The sequence below is a fragment of the Yarrowia lipolytica genome, chromosome 1B (genome assembly GCF_001761485.1).
Source record: "Yarrowia lipolytica chromosome 1B, complete sequence".
NCBI classification, from domain to species: Eukaryota; Fungi; Ascomycota; class Dipodascomycetes; order Dipodascales; genus Yarrowia; species Yarrowia lipolytica.
In genome coordinates this window covers 2,895,839-2,911,503 of record NC_090771.1, presented here as the reverse complement: position 1 = coordinate 2,911,503, position 15,665 = coordinate 2,895,839, and the positions used below count along the sequence as shown (strand labels likewise).

General features: G+C 47.9%; 6 protein-coding genes across 6 annotated transcripts; 3 read left to right on the top strand and 3 right to left on the bottom strand.

Annotated features, from left to right (window-relative positions):
* Window positions 1–725: 725 nt before the first annotated feature.
* Window positions 726–2,150, top strand: YALI1_B29108g (uncharacterized protein; the record flags this gene model as incomplete). Its single annotated transcript, XM_501215.3, has 1 exon — window positions 726–2,150. The coding sequence occupies one exon, from the start codon at window positions 726–728 to the stop codon at window positions 2,148–2,150; it is 1,425 nt and encodes a 474-aa protein (XP_501215.3).
* A 112-nt stretch (window positions 2,151–2,262) lies between these two features.
* Window positions 2,263–3,485, bottom strand: YALI1_B29080g (uncharacterized protein; the record flags this gene model as incomplete). Its single annotated transcript, XM_501214.3, has 2 exons — window positions 2,263–2,990; window positions 3,356–3,485. The coding sequence occupies 2 exons, from the start codon at window positions 3,483–3,485 to the stop codon at window positions 2,263–2,265; spliced, it is 858 nt and encodes a 285-aa protein (XP_501214.3).
* Window positions 3,309–6,428, bottom strand: YALI1_B29051g (uncharacterized protein; the record flags this gene model as incomplete). The annotated part of the gene is made up of 1 exon (XM_501213.3): window positions 3,309–6,428. One exon carries the CDS (start codon window positions 6,426–6,428, stop codon window positions 3,309–3,311), a length of 3,120 nt encoding a protein of 1,039 aa, XP_501213.3.
* A 1,395-nt stretch (window positions 6,429–7,823) lies between these two features.
* Window positions 7,824–8,600, top strand: YALI1_B29037g (uncharacterized protein; the record flags this gene model as incomplete). Its single annotated transcript, XM_501212.1, has 1 exon — window positions 7,824–8,600. One exon carries the CDS (start codon window positions 7,824–7,826, stop codon window positions 8,598–8,600), a length of 777 nt encoding a protein of 258 aa, XP_501212.1.
* Window positions 8,601–10,186: 1,586 nt separating this feature from the next.
* On the bottom strand, window positions 10,187–10,732 carry YALI1_B29008g (uncharacterized protein; the record flags this gene model as incomplete). Its single annotated transcript, XM_501211.3, has 1 exon — window positions 10,187–10,732. One exon carries the CDS (start codon window positions 10,730–10,732, stop codon window positions 10,187–10,189), a length of 546 nt encoding a protein of 181 aa, XP_501211.1.
* A 1,546-nt stretch (window positions 10,733–12,278) lies between these two features.
* YALI1_B28990g (uncharacterized protein) lies at window positions 12,279–12,841 on the top strand (the record flags this gene model as incomplete). Its single annotated transcript, XM_068282143.1, has 2 exons — window positions 12,279–12,466; window positions 12,511–12,841. The coding sequence occupies 2 exons, from the start codon at window positions 12,279–12,281 to the stop codon at window positions 12,839–12,841; spliced, it is 519 nt and encodes a 172-aa protein (XP_068138244.1).
* Between the last annotated feature and the right edge of the window lie 2,824 nt (window positions 12,842–15,665).

Here is a 15,665-nt window from a genome sequence, read left to right as displayed (position 1 = left end):
CTTACATATTGCACCACGCAAAATCAAGTTTGACATACTTATTATTACCCCACTGAAGAGAATGTAAAGGTGGGGATAACTGAGAGAGTGTCAGGGCAATTGCTCTTTTTCTGGTGTTATAATGGGGCCAACTGTGCCGTCAGGGCTGTTCGCACTATGGTAATGATCGTACATACTGTAGCTAACCTCAGCCCTCAATCAATTCAGGAAACAAGTCAGTTCAGGGAGCATATTGATTAGTCATTGGGCGTATATAAGGGGAAATTGTTCATATTACTGACTGTATGTCTCTTTTCAAAGACATCTTTTTCATTTCCTTGTACAGTGTTGCTTCTGATCTTCTTGAGAGTGTTGAACAAGTTTGAGTGCGCCCTATTTCTCCCACTTGAATAATACTACCAGATCAACACACGCACCATCGCACGAACCACTTTAACCATGGATTTAGCAGAGAGGGAAATTTTCAAAATAATTCGAATAAAAATTGTATAAATTTAAAACCTCCTTTAAAATGAAGTTGATGCCGCCAATTGAGTCTATCAAACAGATTTTACTTGCAATTATGACCACCATTCACCTCCGTTAGTTGCCACCCAACGCCACCCACCACCATCATCATATTACCTAATGATCCCAAACTTTACCACCACATCAACCACCACATCACACAGCACGTATCACGAACCTCTCAACCCGCAACACACTACAACCACTGGTACATTGCAATGACAGAAGAGAAAAAAGCCATCCCCGACTACGAGCTCAGCAAGCATCTGTTTGTGCTGCGAAACCCGTCGCTCAAGGACCTTCATCCCGAGGCCAAGGAGGCCCTCATGACGGCCATCTTTGATCGCAACCTCGCTGGCGTCTACAAGTCGCTTTACAACTTTGACCAGAGCCAGAGCACAGAAACGTCTGGAGGCGTCGTGGTGGATGTTCCCGAAGACCAGCAGGGCCAGATTGGCCACGAGGGAGAGAGCCCCTCCGAGGACGTTGATATGGAGGAGGTCAAGGCCGAGGTGGCCGATGGCAAGACCGTGGAGGAGGTGGAGGAGAAGATTGTGGATAGCAAGCCGCAGCCCATCACACAGATCATCGTGCCTGCCAACACTCCGTCCGAGTCGTTGGCTCAGTCCGTGCCTGCTTTCTCCAAAGCCAAGTACGACAAGATGGTGGCAGCCAATGACGCACGCGTGGCCGAGCTGAGAGAAGCCATTGCCCAGGTGGAGAAGGACGACGGCGGAGAACTGGAGCTGCTGCAGGCCCGAGTCAAGCTTGGAGAGTACTACGCCGAGATTGGCGACCGGTTCAACGCCATCCTGACCCTGCGAAAGGCCGCAGAGACCACCTCTACTGGTGCCAAGATCGACATCCTATTCACCATTGTGCGCCTGGGCTTCTTCTACCTCGATTGCGCCTTTGTGGGCCGAGAACTGGAGGCCGTTAAAGTGCTTATCGAACGAGGAGGAGACTGGGAGCGACGAAACAAGTACAAGACATACTGGGGCCTGCACTGTCTGTCAATCCGAAAGTTCGAGGAGGCTTCCTCGTGTCTCATTGACTCTTTGTCTACCTTCACCTCTGTTGAAATCGCCTCCTACGAGGAGATTGTGGAGTATGCTATCATTGCTGGAGCTGTGGCTCTGGATCGAGTCGATCTGAAGCGAAAGATCATCGACTCACCCGAGGTGCTGTCTTTGCTGCCCACCACCCCTGCTCTTGGTCCCATTGCCACTCTCACCAACTCGCTGTACACTGCTGAGTACTCTGTGCTGTTCACCTCTCTGGCCCAGCTTGAGACCCAGTCTCTGCGACCATCAAAGTACCTGGCACCCCACAGAGCCTTCTACGTGCGGGAGATGCGACGAAAGGCCTACGCACAGCTTCTGGAGTCTTACAAAACGCTGTCTCTCAAGAGCATGGCCAATGCATTTGGAGTGTCGTCCCAGTTTCTGGACAACGACCTCTCTAAGTTTATTTCTCAGAACAAGCTCAACTGTGTGATTGACCGGGTCAACGGTATCATTGAGAGCAACCGACCCGACTCCAAGAACGCCCAGTACCAGGCTCTGATTAAGCAGGGAGACGCTCTGTTGACCAAGCTGCAAAAGTACGGTGCTGCTGTTCGACTGAGTGGTGCTGAGAAGTAAGGTGGTAGATGTATGAACATAGATCTTAATTGTAGATGATGATAACTAGTGAGGATATGATCTGTAGAACCATGAGTAGATATATATTGAGATATTTATATAGTTTACATGGTCAATTCCCTTCAGGCATGTAGAAGACAGGCTCGTAGACGCCATCCATAGCCAGCTTCTCTACAGCATGGATACTAGATGCCTGTCTCTCTACGGGTCCAAAATCCAGCAGGCAATTGATTTCGACCGTGATTATGAAGCGGTCCAACAGTGTCATTATCGCTTCCAGCACATCTTTCCCTTCTTCTGGGACAATTTTACTGTTGTGCCACTGAGAAGTTCTCCAGACTTGTCTGGCTTGTGCAATTGTTTTGGGAATTCCAGCACTGGTGCTTCTGATCTGCCACAGATAGTGCTCTCTTCTGTACGAGATGATCTTGAGAGCCTGGAGCACAGCTGCGTATGCCACCCGAGTTTTGGTTTGCGTTGTTCCTACTAGTGGTCCTGAAAAGTTGCACTCGTTTGACTGGCCAAAGTAACAGCCCAGACCGCCCATGGTTCCAGACTGAACACCTTGAAGAACTCCATGGCAGTATACGACTCGTTTGATGATGGAGTACTCGTTTCGCAGAACCAGCTCGTGCATGTAGGGCGAATAGAGCCATGCTAAAGCCTCCTCTTCAGTGTCCCACGACGTCGGAGTAGTGTCTGGAAAGTTCTCAGTCATTCTGCGAGCAATATGTCTGGCGCGATAAATTCCAGGTCGATGGCCCATCTTGACGACAAAGAATGGTCCCGTCAGTTCGGGTCGTCCGTTAGTCTCGTATCGACGAACAATGCGATTGTCGTCTGCATAGTATGTTGGTACCGGTGGTGGAGGTATGGGATATGGGTACATGAGAAGGTGACAGTTGTATTGTAGTAATAAGCTGGTGTATCTACTTATATACATAAATTCAGATTAGCTATACGGTGTTTGTGTATTCCATGTGTTGATATACGCATCTTCGATTTACTGTAGCTATAGACGTGATGCTGCTACAGTCTGACCAACTCAGTGAGCTATTATACCGTACTGAAATACAGAGTATCTACAACCTACCGTGCGATATGTACAATAAATTAATTAGATGGTCGCGTGTGACAACTCACATTCTCGCGAATATACTACAATTCTTGCTCCAAAAACCCCATAATCTCCCTGGCAGGCTCACTGCCAACAATCTCAGCCAGCTCCGCCACCGTCATCTTACACAGATCATACAGACTATTCACCTTAGCGATGATAAGCGGGAAGTTCTTAGCAGTCACTCCGGGTATGTCTCGGAGCATGTCGATAGCCATGTGGTTTTGTTGACCGGTGGTTGAGTCTCCAACACCACTAGTGCCATAAGCAGCAGCAATATCAGGGTCGGGTTCTCCTGCCCATGGAGGCTTGTTTCCTCCTTTGTTGTTGTTTCCTCTCAACTCGTCGAAAATACGAGCTGTTTCCCTGGGGGACGAAGACCAAATAATCTTCAGCTTGGGGAAGGTCAGAAGCAACAGCGAGATCTTTCCTCGAAGCTCGGACGCCTGTTTTAGAGTAGCCATGTTGGCAGATGCAGCACCGGGAGTGTCACTGGCAGGATCAAATGTGAACCCACCAACCTCAAACTCGATCAGAATGACGACATAGCTGTAGTACCGGAACATGGCTTCGCATTGGGTCAACAGACGTCCATCTTGGAACGACTTGATCAGATCAGGAATACTCTTTCGCTCAACGACCATGTGAGGACTGAGCACGTAGTCACCGACTGTCAGGTGTGTGGGGTATACTTGGAAGCCGTACGAGTGCAGAATGGAAGGCAGAGCTGCTCTGAACTCACGCACATCGACCAGGATCTTTCCGTAGCTGTTTGTGGATATCTGACCTCCAGCAATTCGAGAATTGGCCTCCCGAATGATCTTGAGGCCCCGCTGGTCATCTTCAGTGGTAGCCAACAACATGGGCATCTTAGCACGCTCCTTGATGAGCTTGGAGAAGGCATCTTTCTCTTTTCGAACAGCCGCTAAGAAAGCCTGCTCTTCGTATGAGAGACCATAGTAAAGAAGATAGACGTTGGGTGCCACTTTGCGGTTTCTTCCGTAGATTTCAATAGTCCTGAAAAATTCGGGGTTGGGCTGGTACATGATTATCCCACTGGGACCAAGCTCCTCGAGGTTAATAACGTCATCAAACGTCTCAATCACCACAGTGTCAAGCAACGTCATTTCCTCAAACTTGAAAGAGCTAAAGTTGTCTTCTTCTTCGCCATCGGACAACTTGTACTCGTCCAGATCCTGTATCTCTTCCACTTCACCTGTTCCATCGGTACCTTCAATCAGTTTGCTGAGCTTCTCGATCTCAATTAGCTCAGCATGATCGTCGATCTTGTGAGCACCGGTAGAAATAGATCCTCCTCCTCTCACGCGTCTTCGCTTGTTGGTGTGGTGAACTTGTGGGGCAGACCCGCTACTCTGGTCATCCTTGGCTGCTTCCTTTTCCTCCTGCACCCGTCTCTTCATCTGAAAATACCCCTCCCGCCATCTCTGATACTTTCTGAACTTTCTACTGAGGTAATTGGATGTCCATTGGCCATTGCCATGCCGTCTATCGTCTCTCAGACTGCAAATGTACCTTCTCAGCTGTGTTTTGATACGAGAGGAAGAACACATTATCAAAAGCGGACCCTCCTTTCCAGAAGATAGATGCTCATCAACCAAGATGGCCAACTCTCGCCACTTGGGAAGCTCCTCAAGAACTTTCTTGATTGAGTTGGGGTCCTTAGGGTCAGTTCTCGCATGAACACGACTTTTGGCAGCCTCAAACAGGTTGGAAGCGTCTTCAGTTACTAACCAAGGTGTCTCAGGACCCTTGGACATTCGTAGCAGCTCCAATTGTCGGAAGAATGAAATACAGTCTTCAGTGAGTAGGTCCTGAAGAAGAGCCTTGAGTGCAGAGATATCACCCACCATCTTTCGAGTGTCTGGCGGGATTCTGTGCCAGATAGGACTTAGCTGGCGCTGGACAAGATCGTCAAAGAATGCACTGGAAGAAGACTGATCCAGGAGGTTCTCGACCTTCCAATCCTCCATGTCCACAGATGTGACCTTTCGCTTGATGTCACCAATACACAAACCAATTAGCTCCAGGATGGAGGTCTGGATCTGTTGCATCTTGGGTGTCAACTGACACTGTAGTTCCACTACTGTGGGAACTCCTCTGGTCGGTTTTCGTCCAGGAACACCATTGAGACACTCCTTTACCTTGAGATGAAATCTGGGCCAGAGACGTGTTTTCTTGACAAACAGGTTCTTCTGCATCTGCGTCAGAGGCGAAAATCCACGAATAAACCGTTCAGGTTGGTCAGAGAGCGCCTTGATAGTAGCCCAGGGGTTATCCTGTTTCATTACACGCAAGATGAACGCCTCCAAAGACGCCTCAGTGGCTCTGTGGGCGTTGAGAATGACCACAGCAGATATTTGAGGCACATCTATGTACCCTCTGAGCATATCAACAATCAAAACTCGAGATGTGATACTGAACACTCCCCCAGCCCTGTACATGCGTGTTCGTTCACTGGCGAGACCTGTCTCATTGGTAATGAATTGCAGCCTGCTGGGTCTGGGGTCTGTATTTGCCACATCCTTGAGAGGATCAGCACCTGAAAAATCCTCATCTGTATCGTTAGGATAGTCATAGAATCCATCTAAGGCGGCCAATTGGCCAATATCCTGTTCAAGCCGCTCATTGTCTTCATCCGATGCTCCCAGTACAAGAACCAACGAGTTTTTGGGGTCTTCCTCGCCCTCCATGATTACACTGTTTCCAGCCAGATCAAGCGAGTGAATCAGGTTGGCAGCAATCAGATCAATACCCAGACCTCGACCCAGGATCAACAGCGCGTCGTCCTTGAGTAGTTCTCTCACTATGGTTCGCTGAAATGCGTATGGAAGAGTGGTGCTGACAGGTTTAATATTGGTGTCAGTGGCCGTTTCAATGGTCTCTGTCGGTCGAGAAATGAACAGCGGCTGTTCTGGTTCCTCGTCATTGTCGATCTCGCGCTCCAGACGTCGTTCGGGAACCTCTGGCATGCTTGCTGTTGTCTCTCCGGAAGAAGTTCGAGGCACTGTAGTCGATGCTGGTACTGCTGCCTGAGTATTCTCTTCCACAAAAAGCGCATCGACTTCGGCATCTTCAACCTGCACGTCGTTTCCATCGTAACCGTCCTCTTCGTCGTCAGATAGAATGAATAGCGACGACATGGTGCTCGTTGGTGCAGTGCGCCGTCCCACAATGAAACATATTGCGATGTGCCTGTGGTATGCATGACGGTTAAGGTGTGTGACGCTAATAGAGACCTGAATATCTCGTCGTGAGGTGGGGTGAGCGGACGTGAAGTAGATGAAGCTACTCACGTGACATACATAATTGAGCTCTTTCAATGTCCCTCTATATGTCTCAGTCTGGAACAAATGGCGCTCAGGAGGAGCAGGGGTGGTACTTCGTTTAGCTCGTTAATTCTCCAACAGATTGTTCCCATTTCATGGTTGCATAGTTGAAAATTCCAAGTATATTTGTTGAGTTACTCTTATGCCAACAAACGCTAGTTACTTAGCACTCAAAATGACCACTAATTAGCCACTAAAATGATTTTGTCCAAGAGGAAAAGATATTCTGACTTATCAACCTGATTTCATCCCTTGGTCTCTCTCACATATCACAAATCAAACTCTTAGGTTCGATCTACAACTCCTTATGGCCCCCTGACTCAGATCTACGATTGAGACAAGGTGGAGACTGCTATACGGTCTCAGGATGTTCATTAGCGATAAAAATGAGTAGACATTGTATGAACTGACTACATTACGTGACCAGAACGTGATATAACTCCTTGTGACTTTCTTCAGTTAAATATCATAGGAAGCTACAAAGAAAGGCCCAAAGAACTGGAGTGTAGAGAGAAGTGGACGTTATACTGGATCTCCTGTCTGAACCAATATCTATAGATATCAAATATCATCAGGATATATATATCACATGAATTCAGCTTCTCAGGGTCCCCCTCCTCAGCACCTCTTGCTCCAACAGTCGTAGGCTACAGTAAACTCCTACTGAAGCTATTGTACAATAGCTACTGTAACGCAGAATGCTACTGTATACTGTACTTAGCTACCTGCTGTAATGTGATTGAGATCAGTGGGCGTAATGTCCGATTTATCGGTGATATATACATGTATACAGCTTCAATAACTACCTCAATATGTCAGAACATTGTGAAGATATACTTGTATCGTATCTACCGTAGTGCGGACATGTCAGAATATGCTGTAAACCCCACTTTTCTACGGAACGGGGAGAAAACACACTTCAGGGTGAAAAATGGGCGGGTGAAACTACACAAACATAATAATATCGTGTTATCATCGAGTTGTCGAGTGAGCCACTCAGGATGAGTGTTAGCATAGAGTCGTCTGGGTCGTGGTATGTGCGTTGCCGGGACAACCCCCCGTACATACCACCTGCAAGTGCGTCCTAACTGGTAAAAGTCAACATACTGCACTTGTAGGTTTATTGGCGACACTCCCCTATCTACCAGAGAGCATCTCCTAACTGTCACAAAAACACACAAAACACGCCGTATAAAAAATACACACGAGATGAGCGCCCCCGCCAGCGACAATGAGCTCAGTTTGGGCTCGGTGCCCGACATTGAGACCTTCATCGAGGCTGAAAAGACACGTGAAGACGCGACCAAACAGAGGGACAAGGAGGTTGTAGGGACCAAGACGACCAACAACCAGGACCCGAAAAGCGACCGCATTGAGGTGGACGAGTTGGAAACCAACCCACAGGAAATGGCAGACGAGCAGCTCGACAAGAACCACGACCAAAACGACGTTCCAGAGCTGGAGGATTCGATAATGGAGGAGTATGAAGTCAATGATGACCAGGAGGAGTTGCAACAGGAACAGGTTGAGGCTAAAAAGGCGATGGACGTGGACCCTAAGACGGCTGAGCCGGTTCAGTCAGCGGGAACTCCACAGATTGATACCTCATACGACTTCTCGGACCAGCAGGAAGTGCTGAATCTGCCAAAGAAACGAGTACCGTCGTATCTACAGCCCACAATCTCATATTCTCAAAAAGTACGGGCCAAGTACGACCCTCGTTCTGTGTCTGGCTCGTCTCAGAGATCGTTTTCCGGCTCTAGAACGTACTCAGCCGAATACCATCTTCGGGAAGCTCGATTGTTTGAACAGCGACAGAACGAGATGGATGTGGAAGGACGGCTTTCACGTGACGGAGCCAATTCGCCCGATAGCAGCGGCGCTCTGGAAATGTCAAAGCGAGGTGGATCAAGAAAACAGGTGCGACGTGAGTTTTCGCGAGAGTTCACTCCTTCCTTTCCCTTCAACAAGGAGAATGTGAACTGATAGGTGGGTGAAACCCCTGAGAGGAATGATTTATAGGTAAAATTGGACTGAGGGATGTTGTGGGTAATGCAAGCACGAGTGCTTGGAGGTTGATGCTTTCTCTCATCATGATGAGTTGTAGTGTAATAAAGTAATTAGTTTGGACGCGTAGATCGACTAGGGAGAACAAATACTGATACTGTCCTTGAACTGTGGCAATACCCACTTCATTGTCTTGTATATATCTCGATGTGAAAGGTTCCCCCCTTCTTGTAGGTGTCAAGTTGATATAGAAAGAAGACATTGTCCCCTCAGCATGAAGTTATGGCTTTCTGCCATACAAGTACGAGTACGATACCGGTAGGAGTGCTCGTACTGTAGCCTTTCGTAAAAGCTGTTTGATTACTTGTAGTACAAGTACAAAGAACCGCTTTGTGGACTACAAACCAGTGTATGTCTCAACACGTGTGTTCGTCTCGTGTCTTTCACTTGAGCGCGCTATCTGAACTTGTACGGGTAAAAGTTCGCACTACTTGTACATTCTTTGTCCTCTAGCTCTCTGTTCCTGTTCTTTCTTCATGGACTTCTTTTTCACCCGCCATTATTATTTTTTAGTGCAATTCAACAGTGTGAGATGAACACTTCCTCGGTCAGTCTATACTGTTTCTGTTCAACAGCTACAGTACATACAACTCAACGTGTGGGGCATCTGCATGCATCTTTCTGCACGCTCTGGTATATGAAAGGTGATGCAAGCTACTAAGACAAGTACAATAGCAGAACAATCGCTTGTGAAATTCCACAGTCACCGTCTCCAGACGTCGCCCTTATCTTGCCCAATATGCTCTTCAAATAAGATACACTGATTTCCACTTTGGGTCGCTTTTTGATCAAACCGTTGAGTTGGGCTTTCAGCTAATTTAACCCAGAAAACTGAGACACCGCGAGTAGCGGAAAAAAACGGGAGATGGCGGGAGATAAAAATAGGCAATACAGTAGTGTTGAAAAACGGCGGAGGTGAATGTGTCGGTGTGTAAGTGAGTGAGTGGGTGAACTCCTCCGTTCCACGGTTGAATAATTATCTGCGTATGTACAACGATAGAATATCGTACGTACGAGTAACCTGTACAGCGTGTGAGTCTCATGACCATGGTTCGATTCGTGGGCCCATCTTTGCAGCAGCAGATTTTCACCAGGCTTTCAGGCGACGTTGGAGACATGCAACAAACAGCAATCATACCATGGTAAGTCAGAGAGACACTCTGGCGTGCCTGGAACCAGTGTCTGAAACGAAATACGACTTTAGAGCCCCCATTCGCTCACACAATCAACCTTCATGGTTGCAACTATACGTCGAGATAATGCACTGCGTACATAAGTTGACCTGTCGAGTATGGACGATAGGGGCGGTTCGAAGCGCGGAGAAGACAATAGAATTGATTTAGAAAAGACGGAGAAAATACTAGTTTTTAGCTACACCCATTCTCAATCATAATCATATCTCTTATGCAATAAATAACAGTTAAATAATACATCTTAGTGTCATCAGTCATAACTCATGGAATGTCACACTGGCTGCTGTGGAGTCTGACTCTCAGATCTCCTCTCTATTTCATGGTAGGAGACGAGACTCGCAGGCCAGTGGATGGATCGACAATCTGGATGGCCTTTCTCACTCGAGCAGTCACCTTGGGCGAGCCCGTGTGGGCCAGCTCGGGCGAGAAAGGGGTGTCTGGTGTGGTTTCATTGTACAGCTGGGATGGCAGCTGGGAGGGGGAGTTGGAGTCCGAAGACGATGAGGACACATAGCCCATGTGACTTGGGGATAGCGCGGGGCAGAACTCCATGTCGTCCTCCGCCTCGAAGCCTCTAGAAGCGTTGAACCGTGCGTGCATGGAGGTTGGGCTGTTGTAGTGGTAGAAGGATGACGCCGAGCCCATAGACGACGCCGAGCCCATGGACGAGTATGCGCCGGCCGAGTATTGGTTTCGGGGCGTCACCGATCGCTGCTGGACCTGCTGCTGCTGCTGATGCTGATGCTGCTGCTGCTGCTGGTACAGCGACGAGTTGCCAAAGGTGGGCGAGTAAGAGGGTACCGATACCAGGTTGGAGTAGCGGTTCTGTCGGTCTTCTTCGGGATAAAATGACATCATTTGTGCGTGGCTAGCGGAGGGGTATGGTTGGTATTGTTGATGGGTTTGAAATTTGTGCGGTTGTGTTGTCTAATGTTGACGCAGATATCGCATCAAGATAATGTAGAGGTTGGGGGGATGGCCCGATCGGGACTGTGGTGGTTAGGGCATAATGTGCAATTTGGGAATACGACATTCTTAAAACGGCAGGTTTGTGTTGCTGCGCAATTTTTGGCCAATCATGGTTGGTACGTTAAAAGGTTAAATATCTGGGACCGGGACACAATGTACGCTGGAGGGGGAGTTGGACATGGGGTGGACAAGTAAGGGGGGGGATTGGCATGTATCGTACGGAGTAGGAGGAAATATCCGGTTGTTTGTGCGACCGTGTCTGTGACCACGTCCATGCCTCTCGCTAAAGCCCATGTACACATTGTATCCTACCATCACATCCGATCAAGCATAAATGTCAAAGGCATTGTGCTGGGATTAGGCTGGTGGAGCCATGTCTATTCTGTGCATAATCCACGTGTAGCGGCGGTTGAGGTGAGGAATGGAGGAGGTGGATATTATGTGGATATTATGGGTGGATATTTTCGAATGTAGAGAAGAGGGGAAAATAATGGGACAAGACAAGATCAATCAGCTCCTGCGAGGACTCCAGGACATCTTACATCGATTTACTAGTCTCTTAGCCCGCACTTTTCCATACTATTATTTAAAATGCTGGTGATCTGCAATACCCCAGACTGCAAGTGCGCACGTACTTTAGGAGGCTGGAAGCGTGTGGTTTTTGGTGCACCTTCCGGATCAACACTTGCCCTATTTGGACCGTGTGGCTGGACGTGTTGAGTCGAAGTTGTTGACCAAGAGCGAGGAAAATACTGTGGAATAGTTGGATATGACCGGGGCAGTTACTTTGGACCTCTGAGACCAGACGCGAAGTCTTGGTTGCCATGGATACCATCTTGTGTGGGTATTTTTGATGTCTTTTATGGTGGCTAATATGAATGTAGTGGTGCCTATTAAATGTCAATTGAGAGTGGGATGAATAGTCGATACGTCCATTGACAGAATTGCTACGGTATTTCGGTTTTGGAAGCTCCTGTCGTGGATCTACTGTAAGAGGGAGTGGCAGGTATTGATCATGCTTGCAACTATCATGAACTACCTGTAGGTGAGGAAGAGAATATGTCACTCTGGGAAGGCAGTTTTATTTTATTATGTTACTTGCTGTAGTATGCTATTTGGTATGGCCATTATTTATGGAAAACTACTATTGATTTTCAATACCTCCATCTGGTGGTAAAATGGAGGGTCCATAAAGTGGGTGCTGTGTCTACGTCAACTAAAAGTTAAGTAAATGACAAGTACAAGTACAATACCAATAAAGGACATTCCGGCAGAACCGACGAATATGAGGAACAAGAATGAAGCATTAGAAAGATGAATAGTGTCAAATGAGTTCAATCTGCGAGAATTTCAACCTGCTGACACAACGTTACTCTAGCCTCTGGCTTCTTTCTTCAATTGACAGTGCACTCCAGCCATACATCGTACCACACAGATGAGCTCTTCATGCTCACTTTTCCAAGTCTGCACTCTCTTTGTCGTTCCATTGCAACCGCAAATCACCTATAAATGCTTTCCTTGTTGCTACTATTGTTTTTACCTGCAAAATAAACGTCCACTTTGCCATCTTCCAATGTCTTTCAGATTGAGCAACCTGACGTCACTGGAGATACAGGTGGAGTTGTACCGACTTTTTGTTGAGCGACGGATGTAAATACTCGATGCAGTACCGTCATAATTACTTGTTGCAATGTCTCCCGGAGGCGTCTGATACACTGTCGGGTGCAGTATGTACATACTTGGACATACAGTAGATGTGTGAGGAAGGAACTTTCCAAGCCCTTTATAGCACAAGACAGTGGAGTCTGTGGGATGCTGAGGTATCAATTGAACTCCGTATGGTTCTTTAATGTGGATTGGCTACGCTCTAGCTCTTCCATTCCTCAGATACACCCCCAGCCCACCATTATACATGACTCACGATGTGTCGATGTTCTGCACTGTCAACTAACCGGAGATCCACAAGGAACCCTGTTTGAGATGCCTGAGGTGCCGTAGATAGGTTACAGGGCCAACAGGCGTGACAATCACGCCTGAGCAGCGTATTCGAAAGATGTAACCGCTGCGACTAAGCGCTCACTCTATCTCCCGCACAAAGAACCACCATGGAGGTTCCTGAGGCCCCAAACAAACAAAATGGTGCCGTGCGGTAGTCAATAGAGTAAAGATAGTCGCAGTGATCTTCCACATGTGCACCCCACTTGTGATATTCATCGATACTCCAATGAGAGGGACCACGATTGCTCATTGCATGTGCATTGATCGACAGTGGGCTGCACAGGCGGACAAGGTTGTGGAGGGTGGGGGGAGAGTCCAAGTGTACGAGTACGAGGCGAGTGGGTGTTCAGGAGGAGTATATTTGACAGTTTGTGTTCTTCTTTATTGCAAACTATCTTACACTCTTTGGGTTAGTCTTCATGGCTGTTTTCTGTCGTTGTTTTTGGCCTCTGTGCCGTTATTGGTGGTTGTATTTTGCTCACCACTGCGTGAGTCCATTCGGAGCGCTTCCTCCGCACTTATTTTCAACTAAATTACTTGGCGCTACTTAACTTAATCCGTCGGTAAGCAGGCACCTTGCAACTTGTGCCCACTTCCGCTTTCAACAGTTTCACCGTTAACCACCGTGCTTCCCAGACTCGCCTAACACACCCTGTTTCATCATGTTCTGCCACATGTGACTCCAGAGTAATTATGAAACGTGCGTGATGTATAGCACCGGCTTTGCAGTCTGCTAAGTACGATGCTAAGTGTACGATAATCTACGCTACATCCAACAACACCATCAGAGCTGTATCTGTCAGACGTAGGTCTTCTTTGTCCTACATACCCCTGCAAAACTAATATCTGCGCCAATCGCCAGGCACAAGGCACCCGTTGCAAAGGCCACTCTCAGCTTCTCAAGTCTCCTGAGTCACGGCCTTGTGTGCGGCCCACCCCAATACACATATGCCCACCTTGGAAACATGTTTCAGCGTCAGGTGCCAAAAGCAACGACCAGGTGCTTGGGGGCCTAAGACATGTCTTTGAACAATACAAACAGCGCTCACAATGGTTTGAAAAGGTCTCACCTGACGTACCAGTATGTACCGTATGAAGTGCGAAGCAGAGAAGCATTGTTTGCTCGCACAGACCATCGCCGTACTACAAGTACTATCTATGGCATTCATCTACAGAATCGTCGCACCACCCCACCTACATAATCCCCACCTACACTACCCTCTACAGCCGTATATGCACGGACGGAGACGATCCCTGGGACTGGCCAGGTCTCGGCTGGATCCGTTAGTCTTCGTTTCTGCTTACTTTTCGCCAACCGCTTTCGTTTTGTGTCGTTTCTGCGGTTCCATTTTTTTTCCACCATCCTTCTTGCTCGGGTCGGAATTGTCTTTTACCCCTGCCGATGCTTGGACCTGCATGGTGGATATATTTAGAAATTTGCCGAGGTGCCACGCAAACGGCACACAGCAAGCAGCAAAAGCAAGGCGAATCTGAAACGACTATCGGAGACGATAGAGCGGTGGCGGTGCTATACAGGTGCACCCTTTCCCTGGCTTCTGGCTGGCGGTGGTGGCGGTAACGGCAACAAGGTACACACTGTGCAAGTTGTGGTACCACGGTAGAGCAATGCTGAGCTTGAACAAGCGTGGTGAGCTACTTGTAGACGAAGTTCACCCTCTAATCTACTCTAAGTACAAGAGCAGGCTTGCTTCTTGACCAGCTTTCCACTGTCACCAGACTGGTATAACTCTCAACCGAAAACTGCTCACTTTCTAATCTCGCATCACCTTAGCTTGGCCCGTTATCCACAGCTGGCTAACATGCTTGAGCAGCTCTCACGGCAGATCTAGATCGTCGGTGGCGCCTATTAATGCACTCTGCTATCGTATAATGGTCTCCAAAAAGACGTTAATCAATCCTACACCGAGCTAGAGCTGTGCTTCCATGGGAAAAAAGCACATATAAACACAATGGACCGCCCAGACAAGACACCACGTGCTCCTATGGCTGTTGCTATAACCTGTCCATGGTTTATCCGACGGAAAAACATCGCCGCTGAGACGCAGTCTTGCCACGGACCTCTGCGGCAACGGTGCCGAAAATCAACGTATACGCGCCAATCAAGGGATGACCCTGAGGGAGCCAAAACGCCAGACGTAAGTTAGACTTGGCTACGATCATCTGGTGGAGAGTCGTTGTCGATTTCTGTACAAAAAAAAACCAGTCCTCCTCGTAGGTTTACATGTTTGTTCATCCCTCGGTCGGATTCCGAGTTGCTGCCACAGACACTCAAGAGAATGCACCGGCTGAGCATCTATGTACAAGTACCCACACTCCAGCAGTTGCTTTTGTGGGCATATCTCTAAGTACAGCCTGGGTCATGGGAGCTTTATCCAAGGCATGGTTTTTTCCATAGGTCCGAGTTATACTGCAAGAAAAAGTCGCGACTGGAGCTGGAATGGTCCGTCTATCCACCTTCCCTCGGTACAAGTACAAATACACCGCGATCTGCGAAAATAATGGTACATACGAAGCGGTCGATCAGTGCAACTGCCGAAATGTATCGCCCAATGCTTAACAATACCTCAAACGTGATTAGAAACAGAAAAACTGAAGACCGAATCCAAAACATGTCTATTAAAGTATACGTGTGAACCGAAGGGAGTGTACAAGTCGTTGATCTGAGTCACACATGGTCCACACCGCGTTGATCCACGGTTTGATTACAAGCACTGTACTTGTACTTGTACTTCAGCCTCTGATTGTATACTTGTAGGAAGTACCAATCTGTAGTCGAGAGCCCAAAAGTCGTGCCGTGCCTACC